General features: G+C 40.7%; 1 protein-coding gene across 2 annotated transcripts in view; it reads left to right on the top strand.

Annotated features, from left to right (window-relative positions):
* Positions 1 to 15076, top strand: part of SCN8A (sodium voltage-gated channel alpha subunit 8) — a 158906-nt gene that overhangs the window by 92129 nt on the left and 51701 nt on the right. For both annotated transcript variants that reach the window (XM_010596698.3, XM_023556559.2), the window contains 2 exons: positions 2072 to 2204; positions 10584 to 10822. In XM_010596698.3, the coding sequence (XP_010595000.1) occupies positions 2072 to 2204; positions 10584 to 10822 (372 nt within the window). The remainder of the gene's footprint in view (positions 1 to 2071; positions 2205 to 10583; positions 10823 to 15076) is intronic.

Below are 15076 nucleotides of genomic sequence, written 5' to 3'. Positions count from 1 at the left end.
ATCAGCTCTTACAGTACTTTGGGGGTCAGCATTATGAGAATTATCTACCGTGTGCTATGGATTTGCAGAAGGACAGCTCAGTAAAAATTTGGGATCAAAACAGTGCCAGAAATGAAAGTGTCCATTGTATTGGGCTTTCTATGTTCAGTTTTAGATGATTCTCATCTAAAAATGTAGTAGCTTAAACTGATGTATTAAATATCGTGACTGTCAGGCTGAGAATGGCAGCAAAGAGTAAATTCTCAAAGAAATGTATTTTATCATAACCTGAGTTAATGGCTAACAAGTCATATCCAGATGTTTGTATAGTACTGCAGCCAGGAATTCCCAAGGAAGTTGGTCATTTTCCTTCCCAATTCTGTAACTCTGCCAAACAAACAAAACAAAGCAAAACCCCAAGGTGAACCAAATGTCTCGATCAGTGAAGCAGTTTGATGAAACACTTTGATAAAATAAATGTTGTCATCTGCCAGGAAATTTCTTCTCTACAGTTTTTAAAATATAAATGTACAGAAGACAGAAGGGCTTTTTGATGTATTTCTTCAGATATGTATAAAAGGAGCCCTGGCGGCACAGAGATTAAGAGCCTGGCTGCTCACTGAAAGGTCAGCAGTTTAAACCTACCAGCCACTCCGTGGGAGAAAGACTCAACAGTCTGCTCTTGTAAAGATTACAGCTTTGGAAACCCTATGGGGCAGTTCTGCTCTGTCCTGTAGGGTCGATATGAGTCGGCATCGACTTGACAGCAATGGGATTTCCCCTTCCCCCCTAAAAAAAGAAACCAGCTAGGGTCATTCTGGTACTGATATCAGCCATTTGCTTCTCAAGCCTCATAAAAGTATATCACTTCCCTTTCCCCTGAGGAGTGATGATTACTAAGATTGTGGCTTCGTGGTTCTGCCCTCTGACCTTCACCAGAAAAGGGGCAGCCAGATTTACATGGATGACATTGTTACAGTGGATGTCATAGTTACTAGAAAGCTAGATTTTAAGGTACCCAGTTGAGCCTGATCTGATGTAGGCTACTCAGATTGACACAAAGAACACAAGCAGGGGACATTAAGAGATGCTTAGTTAGGAGCCAGCATACCAGTTGTCCAGAATGAGCATGTAACATATATTTTGTATAACAATCTAATGACATTTTCTGGCATTTTTTGTGTGGCTGGAAATTTGAACATTGCAGGTGATACGGTTTTATTTTGATAGCAACTTTTAGACCTCATGTGTTCCTTTTCCAAGCCACTGTAAGGAAGTATAATAAAGTTTTGCTATTTTAATTGAAATATATTACATCATATATGGAAACCCTGGTGACTTAATGGTTAAGTGCTACGGCTGCTAACCAAAAGGTTGGAAGTTCAAATCTGCCAGGCACTCCTGGGAAACTCTACGGGGCAGTTTTACTCTGTCCTATAGGGTTGCTAGGAGTTGGAATCGACTTGACGGCAGTGGGTTTGGTTTTGGTTTTATATGTTTATCTTATCTTTTTTTTTTTTTAGAGGTTAAGTGTGGGTTTGAGATAGAACTTTGACTTGCTAAGGTTCAGTTAGGCCCAGGTTTGGCATTTAGAAACGACAGTTTGGTAAAATGATGGTGCTTTTACAGAATCTGTAATAGTGTGGTCAGGGATTTAGCCCTTAATGAAATTTCAAGTAGAGGCAAATTTGACTTATTTTTTCATGTGGTCCAGTTTCTAGTCAAATCCTGTGAATATTAGGACAGGTAAACTCAGGGTTCACTTCTGTTGGGTGACCCTAGGGGATCTAGTGTTTCTACTCTAGGCTCAGAGTTGACCACGTGAGGTATTTAGGTCCCAGCCAGACTCTTGGGCTCATTTTGGATTTGTACAAATTGGTATTAAATAACTCAGCCCTGTCATCTACAGAACTAAGGATGACCCATGGCCGACTTGCTTTAATCTATTTCTTGAAGTGAATAGGATTGTAGGATAAAAGTTAAAAATGTAATAAAGAGCATTTGTTCTTGCTGGCGCTCTGGAATGTCTAGCCAATAAGGCCCAGCCTTGGGTTTCTAAGACTTTACTCACCCTATTTGCAATTATTTTCAGGCAACAACTGAGGTGGAAATTAAGAAGAAAGGCCCTGGATCTCTCTTAGTTTCCATGGAGCAACTGGCTTCCTATGGACGAAAGGACAGAATCAACAGTATCTTGAGTGTTGTTACAAATACACTAGTAGAAGGTATGTGTCCTGTGATGTCAGTTCAAGCTGCTAAGATATAAATATGTAGTGTGCATGGTAAGTATAATGTTCTTTGGTTAGACTTTTGCAAAAATTGTCTCTGAGCTTTAGGAATAGAGCCAACTGGTTATAGAAACCAGCATCCCAAATTCTGATCCAGAATCTACATACAGAAGATCAGATAAGGACTTCAAAGCTACTGCCAGCATTGTACACAAATAGGTAGGATTTGACCTAAGAATGAGCTAGAATGATCTCAAGAAGTCTCTGTCAGAAAGGGTCGCATAAATCAGAGACTCCCATCAGCCTGAGACTGGAAGAACTAGATGGTGCCCAGCTACCACCATTGACCACCCTGACAGGGAACACAACAGAGAGTCCCTCATGGAGCAGGAGAAAAGTGGGGTGCAGAACTCAAATTCTAGTAAGAACACCAGACTTAATGGTCTGAGACTGGAAGGACCCCCGAAGACATGGCCCCTGGACTCTCTCTTTGCCCAGAACTGAAACCATTCCCAAAGCCAACTTTTCAGACAAAGATTAGATTGAACTAAAAAATGAACTATAAGACATAAAATGATATTCATGAAAAGAGTGCTTCTTAGCTCAAGTAGATACATGAGACTAAATGGGCAGCTCCTCTCCGGAGGCGAGATGAGAAAGCAAAAAGGGATAGGAGCTGGTTGACAGGACGCGGGAAACCTGAGCTGGAAAGGAGGAGTGTTCTGTCACATTATAGAGAGAGGAACTAGGGTCACATAACAATGTGTGTATAGATTTTTGTATGAGAAACTAACTTGAACTGTAAACTTTCACTTAAAGCACAATAAAAAAAGAACCCTCTGTAATCGACATCCTGAGGAGCCACTGGAGTGTTGTGAGGCATAAAGGAATGTAGACTAAAGAACTGCAGAGATAACAGAACAGTGGAATCTCCCTCGTGTCAACACATGCCCACTTCTTTTTTTTTTTTTTTTTTTAACTACACCCACTCCTCACTTATTGACATGGTTGGGTTGCAAAGACCAGGTCATTATGCAAAAATTTGCATTATGCAAAAATGAAGGTTTTTTTTTTTTTCCTGTTTGCAGACCATCCATTTGTCCAATTTTGTTTATTTAGAAAGTACAGACATAACAGCTAAGATGTAGTGATGTACTCATCACTGTGACAAGTCCAGTCGTGGATTATTCCTCTGCGTAGTAGGAGGCTTAGAGGAGGCAAAGCTGGATAAAGCTGGACTGTGTGACTGGAGTTCCCACAGCTTAACCACTTCACCTTCCTCCTGTGCTGGGTCAGAGCTTCCCTCACGGAGCTGCCTCCAGGGCTCCACTCCCACCCCCACAAGCTCTATGTTCACAATTCAGGAGCCTGCTTTTCCTTCCAGTCCTGGCAAATCACCGAGGCTTGGGGCTTCCTTTGAGGGCACTGGGAGCCTGGTCATGCAGGTGAAGGCTTCAGGCCCTGTCGGCTCCCTTTAGGATGTCGTTAAACTTGCATGCATTTCTTCAAAACACCCTCTTCAGTGCCCTCTTTCTTTACTCCCTTCCCACCCCACAGCAGTTTTGAGCTGCGGGACCTCAGGCAGCATAGGAGCTGGGAACCCAGACGGGCGCCCACTGGCTTGGTGTTGCCTGTACATCTGCCCAGAGGCGGTAGCCACGAAGGAGGCCAGCTCCTCACAGCAGCTGGACTTGGTGCCTTCACCACAGGAGGGAGCAGAGGGTGAAGGGCAGCATGGCCCAGCTTCCTGGAGGCCACCTGGAGACCCCCCTTGAGGGAGAGGATGCTCTGCAGCCATTGCTGCCGTGCCCACCATCTTGTTAATGTGCAAAATAGTTGGGTAGTAAATTTTGTACTATTGTCATAAATGAGAAATGTCAAATAACAAGATAGTCCTTACGTGAGAAGTAGGTGTACTTAAAACCCTTTTGATTTTCCCTTAAGGAAGAATATACTATGCATTTTGATTGCACCTAATTCTACCTCTTTTCAAACACCACCACATATCCATAGATATATTTGATGTGTGAATACATAAGCTAAAACCCCTCATACTTGGGGTGTTTCGTGCCACAGGGGAAGAGTAGCCACTATTGAATGATAGCATGTCTGCAGTAACGTCACTGTCTGTGCCTTAGTTCTCTGCATTACGTGGCTCCTCCATGACACGGTCTACATGCTGAGGAGTTTCCATTATACCACAGCCCCCCTAGCAAGTAACAGTAGAAGCTTTCTATCCGATTGTAGTCTATATTCCAGGCTCTTCTTGCTTTCTGTTTAGAAAAATTAAGTAACTAGGTTTTCTCTCACAAGATTCTGATTGATTCTGCATGAATCTTCCCTATTTGATTCATGTTAATTTAGCTGAGTTCCCATTGTAGAGCCAAACTATTCCTGAGGCCTCAGACTGCTGTTCTTCAGAATCCAGACACCCACGCTAACCTAACCATAACTAGAATCTCTGAGATAGACAGACTCGAAATTATCTTGGTGTCCTTGGCACAAGTTGTTTTTTTGAGTCATTTAAGCCCCAGCACCACTTCTATTCTGTCTGTCTGTCTGTCTGTCTGTGTGTGTGTGTGTTGTTGGAGAGCGGGTTACAATGGAGGGAGACGCATCTCCACATATGTGCAAGGGGTTAGGCCATAACTAGATTAATCCTGAGAATGTATCGAGTAGAAACAATATTAAACTAACTGCATTCAGCTGCCTAAACAACCTTTATTTACTCTTGTTTTCTTTCATTCCCATTGAGGTTATAGTTTTAGAGAACATTTTTAAGCCTTGTAGCTTATACTTGGAGATTACAAGTAAATAGCTGCAGATTATAAAAATCCAATCTATGAAATACTGGCTTAAGAACCTTGACTAATTTTATTACTCACTTGGAGACCAAGACAGGATTCCTCTGAGCATCTATGGCTGTTGAGGAAGGAAAACTAATACTGTATTTTTACACAAATAACACATGCCTTCTATGTTTGTCAACCACATCCTCCCTCCCACCCCCTTGAGCTATTTTCATTAAGCACCACTATGCCAGTTTTTGGAAACACTGGTGGTGTAGTGGTCAAGTGCTACGGCTGCTAACCAAAGGGTAGGCAGTTCAAATCCACAGGCTCTCCTTGGAAACTCTATGGGGCAGTTCTACTCTGTCCTATAGGGTCGCTATGAGTCGGAATCGACTCGAATATGCTGTGTATATTCTCAACAACAAAAAAAATTAAAATATTTTATTTACATGTTGCTGTAAATAAATTAGCATTGTGTGCTTACCAGGGAGGGCATGGCTGGCAAACAAACATAGGAAGTGCATGTTATTTGTGTGAAAATATGGTGATCAAGAATCTGATCAACCAAATGGTCAACAATTATTCTAAAGCAAAGTTGAAAGGGTAACAGGACAAGGAAACCAGATTACTAGAAGTGAAACATCCAGAAGGGAAGTAATGAAAATGTTAACACATTGTGTAGTAATGGTTACATGAGAACCTAATTTGAAGTGTAAGCTTTTACCAAAAACAATAAAATATATATATTTTTTTAAACTCCTGATTAAAAGGGGGAAAATTAAGAACAGAATTTCAAATTCTCATGAAATCCAGACTTTCTGGAGCCATGAAGGCTGGATGAAACCCTGAAATTATTGCTCTGAGATAATCTTTAAACCCGAAGCCAAAAATATTCCCTGAAGTCTTTTTAAAACCAAATAGTAGTTTAGCTTAGCTAGTAAAGAATGTCTGCCTCAAGCATTATGCTCTCTTAAGATCTATCTATATGAGATCAAATTGACAACAGTACGTCAAAAGATTAGAGAGGAACTTCAGGGGCAGTGAGTTTATGTTAATGGGAGAGGAACAACTCAGAAAAGGAGGATGAGAAGGGTTGCACAACTTGGAGAATAAAATCAGTGTCACTGAATCGTACATGTAAAAGTACATGTAGGTACTGTTAAATTGGTGTATGTTTTTGCTGCGTATATTCTCAACAACAAAAAAAATTAAAATATTTTAAAAAATAGCTAACAGTCTCCAACAGGCACATTTTATTATTGGCAGAGAGATCAGAACAGGAGAATGATCAATGCAATACAACAGTTATTTATCAGCTACCTACAAGTGGCCTAGCACAAGGCCTGGCAAAAGTGGATGATCAAAAAATATTTGTCAAACTGCACTTTCCTGTGATCTGAGGTGGGAGGTGTTGCAGGTTTCTGTGTGGAGGCCTTAGCACTTCCATCCCTCTACTGAGCATGAATTTTATCTTTTTTTTCTGAATCCCTTCTTCTTCTCCATGTCCTCATCTTTCTCTTTCTGTCTTGCTCTACTCAGTCTCTACCCTCCACCCACCAGCACATACATTTAAAAAAATAGATGTAAGGCATCCCCCAGGAGAGAGAAAGCTGTAGTTGTGTTCATGAGTGGGAAGCCATTCCAGTTCTTTTTCCCCTTTTCTAAGCCCTAATGTTTTAATGTTCACATACCCTGTACATTTCCTGCTGTTTCCCGCTCAGGTATTCACCCTATCCCCTCTCCTATTTTGCTCCCTTTGTTAAAGCTGTTGGGACAGAACTGCTTTAAGCAAAGAATAACGAATGGCTGGAGCTGAATAATGTGAGAGGGAATTAAAGGACGTGAAGAAAGATCTATTCCTATTTAATCATTTGTCCCTCTGTGTTTAATGTTTGCTACCACATTAAAAGCCAACATGGAGTGAATAATTATTTCTGTTTCCCAGATTTTCAGTTAGGGAACTCTGACATTATTTTACTCCAAAGACTAAAATTATTATTTCAAACCAAAGAAGCAGGCTCTTACCTACCTAATGGTTTGGAAACCACAGTGGAGAATTCTAGAATCCTGAAAATGATTATAAAATCTTTCCTGCTCTGCTTCACCCCTGTCCTGTTGCAGATATGCTCACCAGGATCCAACAAACTCAGTAGAATTCACAGTTAGCAGAGCCGTAAACTTTGGGGGTTTAACAGAGGGCCAGGGGTGGGGTGCAGGCAAAGAGTAGTATACCCTCATTTCTCAAAGCAATAAAGCTGTTGGAGAGGGGGAAAGAGCTGATAAGGAATGAGGAAGAAGTGATGGTACTTAGCATTATTGACTCTCAGGTAAAGCGGTTTCAAAAACTCCCCTATAGGGTACAGAGTTTCTGTTAAGGGTAATGAAAAAATTTGGAAACAGTGGTGGTGATGGTTGCACAACATGGTTAATGTAATCAACGTCACTGAATTATATACGTGGAAAAGGCTGAAATGGCAAATGTTTTACTACAGTTAAAAACAAAAACTCCCCTGTAAAGGTAACTGGCCATAGCTGTTTTTACCACTCTTTATTTATCCATTCTTTTATTCATCCAAACCCATTGCTGTCAAGTCAATCCCACCTCATAGTGACCCTATCACATACAAAGTAGAACTGCCCCAAAGGGTTTCCAAGGAGTGGCTGGTGAGTTCGAACTGCCGACCTTTTGGTTAGCAGCCAAGCTCTTAACCACTGTACCACCAGAAAAACCACCAGGGCACCATTTTATTCAATCAACGAATGTCAAGTGTCTGTATAATAGCTTGTCTTGTATCTGCCTTTCCCAGGAAGCTGTAAATTCAGTGAGGGGGTCACTCTTTTTTATCAGTGCATCCCGAGTGCCTAGTACTTTGTAGGCGCTTAAAGGTTGTTGAATTGAGAGAAACCCCTGCCTTGAAAAACCTCATGGTCTGCCAAAGCCACCATCTTGGTGAAATTATGAGGCCATCTCTGAAAACAATTCCCATACTCCTGAGGTGAGACATTGAGTAACCGCTTCTGAAAATGTCCAGGAGCAAAGTAAAGGAAGCCCACAGACATTTGGACATCTCACTTCCACACATTAACCCGTTTCTCCCAACCAAATAACTAGCCATTCCAGGCACAGGGGGCCGGTAATAGTTTGCAAGGTTGTGAGCCATGTTATAAACCTCCCTATTAGATCTTTTCTAGCTCCTGAAGCTCCAGATCTTATCTTTAGGGGAACAGAGGAGATTATCTTGAGGATCTTCCCTTTTCAGTAAACATGGATATGAAGTCTCTACTGTCCCTGTAGGAATCCTCTTGGTGCCCTGTAGGGTAGGGGAACCCCTCTTTACTGTCTGACAGAGACTTGGAGCCTAGATCATTGTAAAACATGACAGTTGTGTCAGCTGTCAGAAATGTGAACAATCACTGCTTCAACTTCTATGTGCCAACAAGCAGCAGACATTTGGAGAAAGGAGGAGATAAAAAAAGGAACGGAACCAAATTTCCAAATATGTACTATAAGAATTTATGGAAATAAGAGAACCTTTTCATTTTCTTTTTTGGGGGAAGAAAACTAAATTTACCTTGGGAAGGGAGGGAGCTCTATGAGCAAGAAGCCAAAGCAAATTTTCTTCACAGACTTCCTTTCCCACGCAGACTCCCACATGGCGCTTACTGTGGCCCCTAAATCTGAAAAACCAAGGCAACCATTTTCTTAGCAACCAGGGAGCCAATCAGAAACCGTAACCAAAACCACCTCATCTAAAATAAAGCCATCACCATGGGCACCATCCAGCTGGTTGGAATAAGAGAAAGTAGACTAAGGCAGCCATCTTGTTCTTGGTAAAATGTTGGGAAAGTTTTTTTTTTATTCCCTAAATGATTTTATTTTGTTAGCAGACTTGGGCAGGGGGAGGGATGCTGTTATACCTAACCCTGTAGAACCAGTCCCTTGCTTCTAAGGATTATTGTTCTGACAGGTTTTCAAAGTTGTACCTTTAAAAGAGCACCCTCTTAGTTTGAGGTCCTTGGAATTTTGTAATCCCAGCTATTACCTCTCATACTTAATTTGAGGAGTGCTTTGTTGTATAGGGCCTCATGCGTACATTATTGCAACTACCAGTTGAATGGCCCCCTGCCTTTAGTGTCTAATCATGGTTTTTAATATGCCTTGTAAACAACCTTAGAGACCATCTAGTCCAGTGATTTTCAGTCTGTGGTTTTTTAGAGTCCAAGGTTCTAGAGAGTACCTCAGAGAAGGAAGAAGTCGATTGGTCTAGGGCCAGCCCTTATTCCTGCTTCAACTAGAGCAACTCCTGATTTATCTGTTTTACATATTGAGAAGGGTGGTGTCACATTAGATCTTACTTGGGGAAAAAAAAAAAAGTTCCGCTGCTAAAAGAGACAGATAAGCAGGGACAGAGAAGATGAAGGAAGGAGAGAGGGAAGGAAGAGACTGAGGGAAGAAAGAAAGAAGGAGATAAAGAGAGATAGAAGGAAAGGGCGAGAGTAGGAAAGGGCAAAAGGGAGAAAGAGAAGCAGAAAGGAAGAGAGAGGGGAGAGAAAAGAGAAGGAGAAAGAAAGAGAAAAGGGGAAAGGAGTATGACTTACATTCTTAACTAAACTGTAAACTTATTGAAGGTGGGGACAGTGACTTGTACTTCTTTGAGAACACGATAGATGTATTCCACCTGTGGCTTGGTTGACAATGCCGATTATGCCGCTGCTAATAATAATAACAAATACTTTGATAGCACTTACAATATGCTAGGGTGTTCCAAGGCACTTTATATGTATTTAGCTCATTTAATTTTCATAACAAATTGAAGTAACTTGCTCAAGGTCCTACGGTTAGCAAGTATCTGAGCTGGTATTTGAGCAAAGCTATGTCTGGCTTCCCCTGGTGGCGTAGCGGTTAAGTGCTACGCCTGCAAACCAAAGGGTCGGCAGTTTGAATCTGCCAGGCACTCCTTGGAAACTCTATGGGGCAGTTCTACCCTGTCCTATAGGGTCGCTATGAGTTGGAATCAGCTCAACTGCACTGGGTTTGGTTTTGGTTTTTGGTTATGTCTGGCTTCAGCATCCATGCTTTTGACTGCTTCTTTGATGATAATATAATGCCTACCATTTATTGGGCACTTGTGCCAGGTGGTGTGCTGCCTGCTTTATATGCATCAACTCATTTAATTCTGATAATCGTTCTATAGCCCATAAAGTAGGTAATCCATTTTATAGATGAGGCTACATAGAGAAGTCAGGTACCTTGCTTGAGATCAATGTGTTAAAGCCAAGTGTTAAAGCCAGTTGGACCAGGGAATTAGACTGCAGAGCCCAAGCTCCTAACCATTATGCTGTACTCCCAAAACTGATGGATTGAGTTTTGTTGATCACTAGATCACTATTAACAGGGAAGAGACCTTGTACTAATTACACCTCTGCTCTGCCCTAAAGCGAAGGGAGGCACTCAGGAACGTTAGCACTGAAGCAATGTTTAGTCTCATATTAATAGCAGTGATAACAACCCAATTAAGGATTATTAGCATATCCCCTTTCTTTTCTCAGTGTGATTGAGGGACCATCTTTGTTCTTATTACAGAGCTGGAAGAGTCTCAGAGAAAGTGCCCGCCATGCTGGTATAAATTTGCTAACACTTTCCTCATCTGGGAGTGTCATCCCTACTGGATAAAACTGAAAGAGATTGTGAACTTGATAGTTATGGACCCTTTTGTGGATTTAGCAATCACCATCTGCATTGTCCTGAATACACTGTTTATGGCAATGGAGCACCATCCCATGACGCCAGAATTTGAGCATGTCTTGGCTGTTGGAAATCTGGTAAGATGGAGCACTGTCTCTTAATGTTATGATTTGGATATGCCTTGCCCTTAGGACATCTTTTTCTGGTACTGAAAGCTGGAATTTAGTTGAAAAGAAAGTACTAGTTCATTGGAAGACAAACACTCCCACATATGCCGCAGCACTGGCCACTTCTGCTCACATTGTGATCCCTTGGCTGTTTCCTCTTTCTGCAGAACTTTGAAGACGTAATTTAGGAGCTATTGGCAGAAAACCAACCATGGTGACAGAATGGGAGGCATGGTACTGTGGGTTGGTTTCAGCAACTTGAGCCAAGAACTTCTGGATTTTTTTTTTTTCTTTCTTTCTTATTCTGTTTCTCACACTGAACCCTGCATTGCTCCAGCAAATCACTTCCCCTTTCACCTTCAGTAACAACCGCCACAAAATAGGGGGGCTCTTCTAGTACACTAATGTCAGTATAAATTTGCCTGTACAGTCAGGTCATTATCCACATGGAGACTGTTTATGGGAAATTTTAATTCTAGGCAGTTTCCCCTCCAGTCCAACTTCTGGGCTGTCATCCAGTTTCTGCCATCGGTTGATCTGTGCCAAATTTATTTTAATGTTAGTTTAAGTCATATATTTAATTTATTATGTTATTTAGAAGATAAGGATGCAGTTTTAAAAAAAACAGATTACATAGTGTATGCTGAAGTCAGATAGTTGTGATTTCAGGATTATCTGTTTTACTTCCTTAGTGCAGAAATCAAGAGTTGGTTGATCTTTGATAGATGGTAAATAATTAGTCAGAAGAACCCCTCTAGGTCATCTGGGCCTTATTATACCTTAGGAGTTATACACCGTAGTCATGTTTAACTCTAGCTTGTTACCATTTAATTTGAGCATGATCTTTGCCCAGTATTTTTCTCTTTCTGTGACACACACGCACATCACACGTCATTTTTAGTTCTGATTCTGAAAACACAATGGAAAAAGGATCCTTTATCTGTTTAGGGCTTGTCGCCTGTCGCCAAGAAGATTGCATGGTCTTTCCAGTCACCATGTCTGGGATTAGTGCTCCAGGCTCCTGCTGCATTGTAAATGCTGATGTAGCCAAATGCATACCTGCAGTCTTGAGACAGGACGCTCCCACAGGTGGCCCAGGGAATCTGCTCCCACGCTGTGCCTGGGCTGACACAAGGGTGTGGCCTGTCAGATGGAATTTTGAGCCGATTAACAATATCATACAGATTTCAGCTTTATTAGCACAGGCTAAGTAATGAGAAATACCACTTGATGGTTTTTACTGATGTTGTTTTTGCTATTGTTGTTTTCCCTGTAGTGTTTTGTTTTTCTCAAAGTCTTTCTATTTCCTTGCTTTTCACAGAATTAGTCCTTGATTGCCAAGGGATTTTGAGAGGCCTTTTCACCTACACCAGCAAAACTGCCCTAAGACCAGGCCAGCAAATAGTGTTATTTTTCCCTTTCTTAAAAATCTGTAGAGATTTAGGGCCACACCAAAATTAGAATTGGGAGCATTCAGAAGACTTTGCAAGGAAAGAGAGAAGAGAAGGTAGGCAGCTAATACTGAGGGACTCCATAAGGCAAGTCAACCCAGAACCAAGTTCTAAAATGAAGCACTCTGGAGGCAATCATTTTCAAGGGGAAAGTACAATTAGTATTGAAGGTGGAGAGTAGTGAGCAGTTCAGGATACTTTGGACTGGCTAGTGGAGTTGAAGGAAAAGAAAGGAAGAATGGTGCCTAGGTCTGAGGATTTAGTAACTGAGGGGAAAATGGGGACAGCTGAGGAAGGAGCAGGTTTGGAGTTTAAATGCACGGGTTCTGTCTTGGACATATTAAGTGCGAGATGTCTATTCACTTAGTGGAGATGCCCACTTAGGCAGTTGGATATGTGCTTGACTTCAGGGAAACTTACAACATGAGTATTTTCTGGGCAATACCAGAAACTCAAAGATACACTTCGCTGCCAATCAACACAAGTGCTGAGTTTGGCAAAAAGAACACAAGTCTAAAAGTCAGAAGATTTGGGTTATCGTTTCTGTTAGATATAGCCTACCCTTAAATTGGAAACCCTGGTGGTGTGGTGGTTAAGTGCTATGGCTGCTAACCAAAAGGCCTGCAGTTTGAATCCACCAGGCGCTCCTTGGAAACTGTATGGGGCAGTTCTACTCTGTCCTATAAGGTCACTATTAGTAGGAATCGACTCAACGGGGTTTTTGTTTTGTTTTGTTTTGTTTTTTTTGGAACCTTAAATAAGCCATTTGATTTATGTCCAGAAATGTTTTTCATCTATAAAATGAGGCTAATACCCGGTCATAGGCAGTTCGGAGGATAAAATGAGAACTTATACCGAAGTTATTTGGAGTAGTTAGAAGTACTTACAAAGCGTAGGCACTGTATGAGTATAATTCAGTAGGAGGATTTTCACAGGTTTGGAGATTTGTAGAGAGCCTTTGGCTGAACCTGAGAATAAGAGTATAGAAAAAAGTGAGATTGACTAGTTTGCAAAATATACAATACAACTTGTTTTACAGTTGGACTGGGAGGCTTTTTCTCAGCCAGGCTAGTGAATTAAATTTTGTTTGCAATCGACTGCTAGCCTGAAAGGTTGGCGGTTCAAGCCCACCCAGTGGCTCCCCGTAAGAAAGGCCTGTTTCTGTAGAGATTACAGCCAAGAAAACCCTGTGAAACAGTTCTACCCTGTAACACATGGGGTCGTCATGAGTCTCCAAAACAAGTGATAAAAGAGTGGTAAGACTGCACCCTGCTGAACGTGGAAAATTTGCCAGACCTGGAAAAACAAGGTAGTCATGTCAGGTTCCGGCTCTCACAGGTTTCACTGTAATTCTATATTTAACTTTTTGCAGAACTGCCAAACTTTTTCCACAGTGGCTATACCATTTTACATTCCTACCAGCAATACACAAGGATTCTAATTTTTCCACATCCTCACCAACACTTGTTATTTTCTGTTTTTCTGATAATAGCCATTCTAATGGATGTGAGGTTATATCTCATTGTGGTTTTCATTTGCATTTTTCTAATGACTGATGACATTGAGTATGTTTGCATATGCTTTTTAGCCATTTATGTATGTTCTTTGGAGAAATGTCTATTCAAGACCTGTACCCATTTTTTAATTGGGTTGTGTTTTTTTGTTGTTGAGTTGTAGTTCTTACATACTCAGGATATTAAACCCCTATCAGATATACGGTTACCAAATATTTTCTCCCATTCTGTAGGTTTTTAAATTTTTGATCAAGTCCAATTTGTGTTTTTTCTTTTGTTGCTTGTGCTTTTGGTATCATACCTAAATCCATTGTCAAAAACAAGATCTTGAAACTTTATCCCTTTATTTTCTTCTGTGAGTTTAATGATTCCAGTTCTTATATATAGGTCGTTGATTCATTTTGAGTTAATTTGCATGTATAATATGAGATATGGGACCAGCTTCGTTCTTTTGCATGTGGAGATTCACTTGTCCCAGCACCGGTTGTTGAAGAGACTATTCTTTCTCCATTGAATGGACTTGGCACCCTTGTCAAAAATCAGTTGGCAAAAAAATAAAAAATAATAATAAAAAAATAAAATAAATAAAATAAAAAAAATCAGTTGGCCATAGCTGTATGGGTTTATTTCTGGACTCAATTCTATTCCATTGGTCTATATGTCTATCCTTATAACAGTACCACACTGTTTCAATTACTGTAGCTTTATAGTATGGTTGGAAATCAGGAAGTGTGAGTTCTTTTTTTGCTCTTCTTTTTCAAGATTGTTTTGGGTATCCGGGGCCCCTTGCAGTTCCATGTAAATTTAAACATTGGCTTTTCCATTTCTGAAAAAAAGGCTGTTGGAATTTTGATAGGGATTGCATTGCTTTGGGTGGTATTGACATCTTAACAACATTACGTCTTCCAATCCATGAACACAGGATGTCTTTCCATTTATTTAGATCTTATAGAAAATAAATTCTTAGGTGAATATTTAATGGCATTCATGAGAGTGACACTTATGCACAATTGCTGATGACACTGCTTATAATTCTTTTTCTCCTCCTCGAAAAACATAATCAGAGTGATATCATTAGGATAACTTTAAATCTACTCTTCTCAATTCTTTATAAAATAATTCCTTCACACAACTAATAGTTACAAATTTATTTTGACTTGCACCCCAGTGATGGTAGCACACCATGTGTTGAAACAACATGGTTGATGACCGCTCTCCTAGGCGATTTCCTACCAGGCATCTGGCCACCATTTGTCCCA

The sequence above is a fragment of the Loxodonta africana genome, chromosome 4 (genome assembly GCF_030014295.1).
Source record: "Loxodonta africana isolate mLoxAfr1 chromosome 4, mLoxAfr1.hap2, whole genome shotgun sequence".
In the NCBI taxonomy this organism is placed as follows: Eukaryota; Metazoa; Chordata; class Mammalia; order Proboscidea; family Elephantidae; genus Loxodonta; species Loxodonta africana.
The sequence above is the reverse complement of the archived record's forward strand: the minus strand, read 5'-3'. Positions and strand labels throughout refer to the sequence as shown.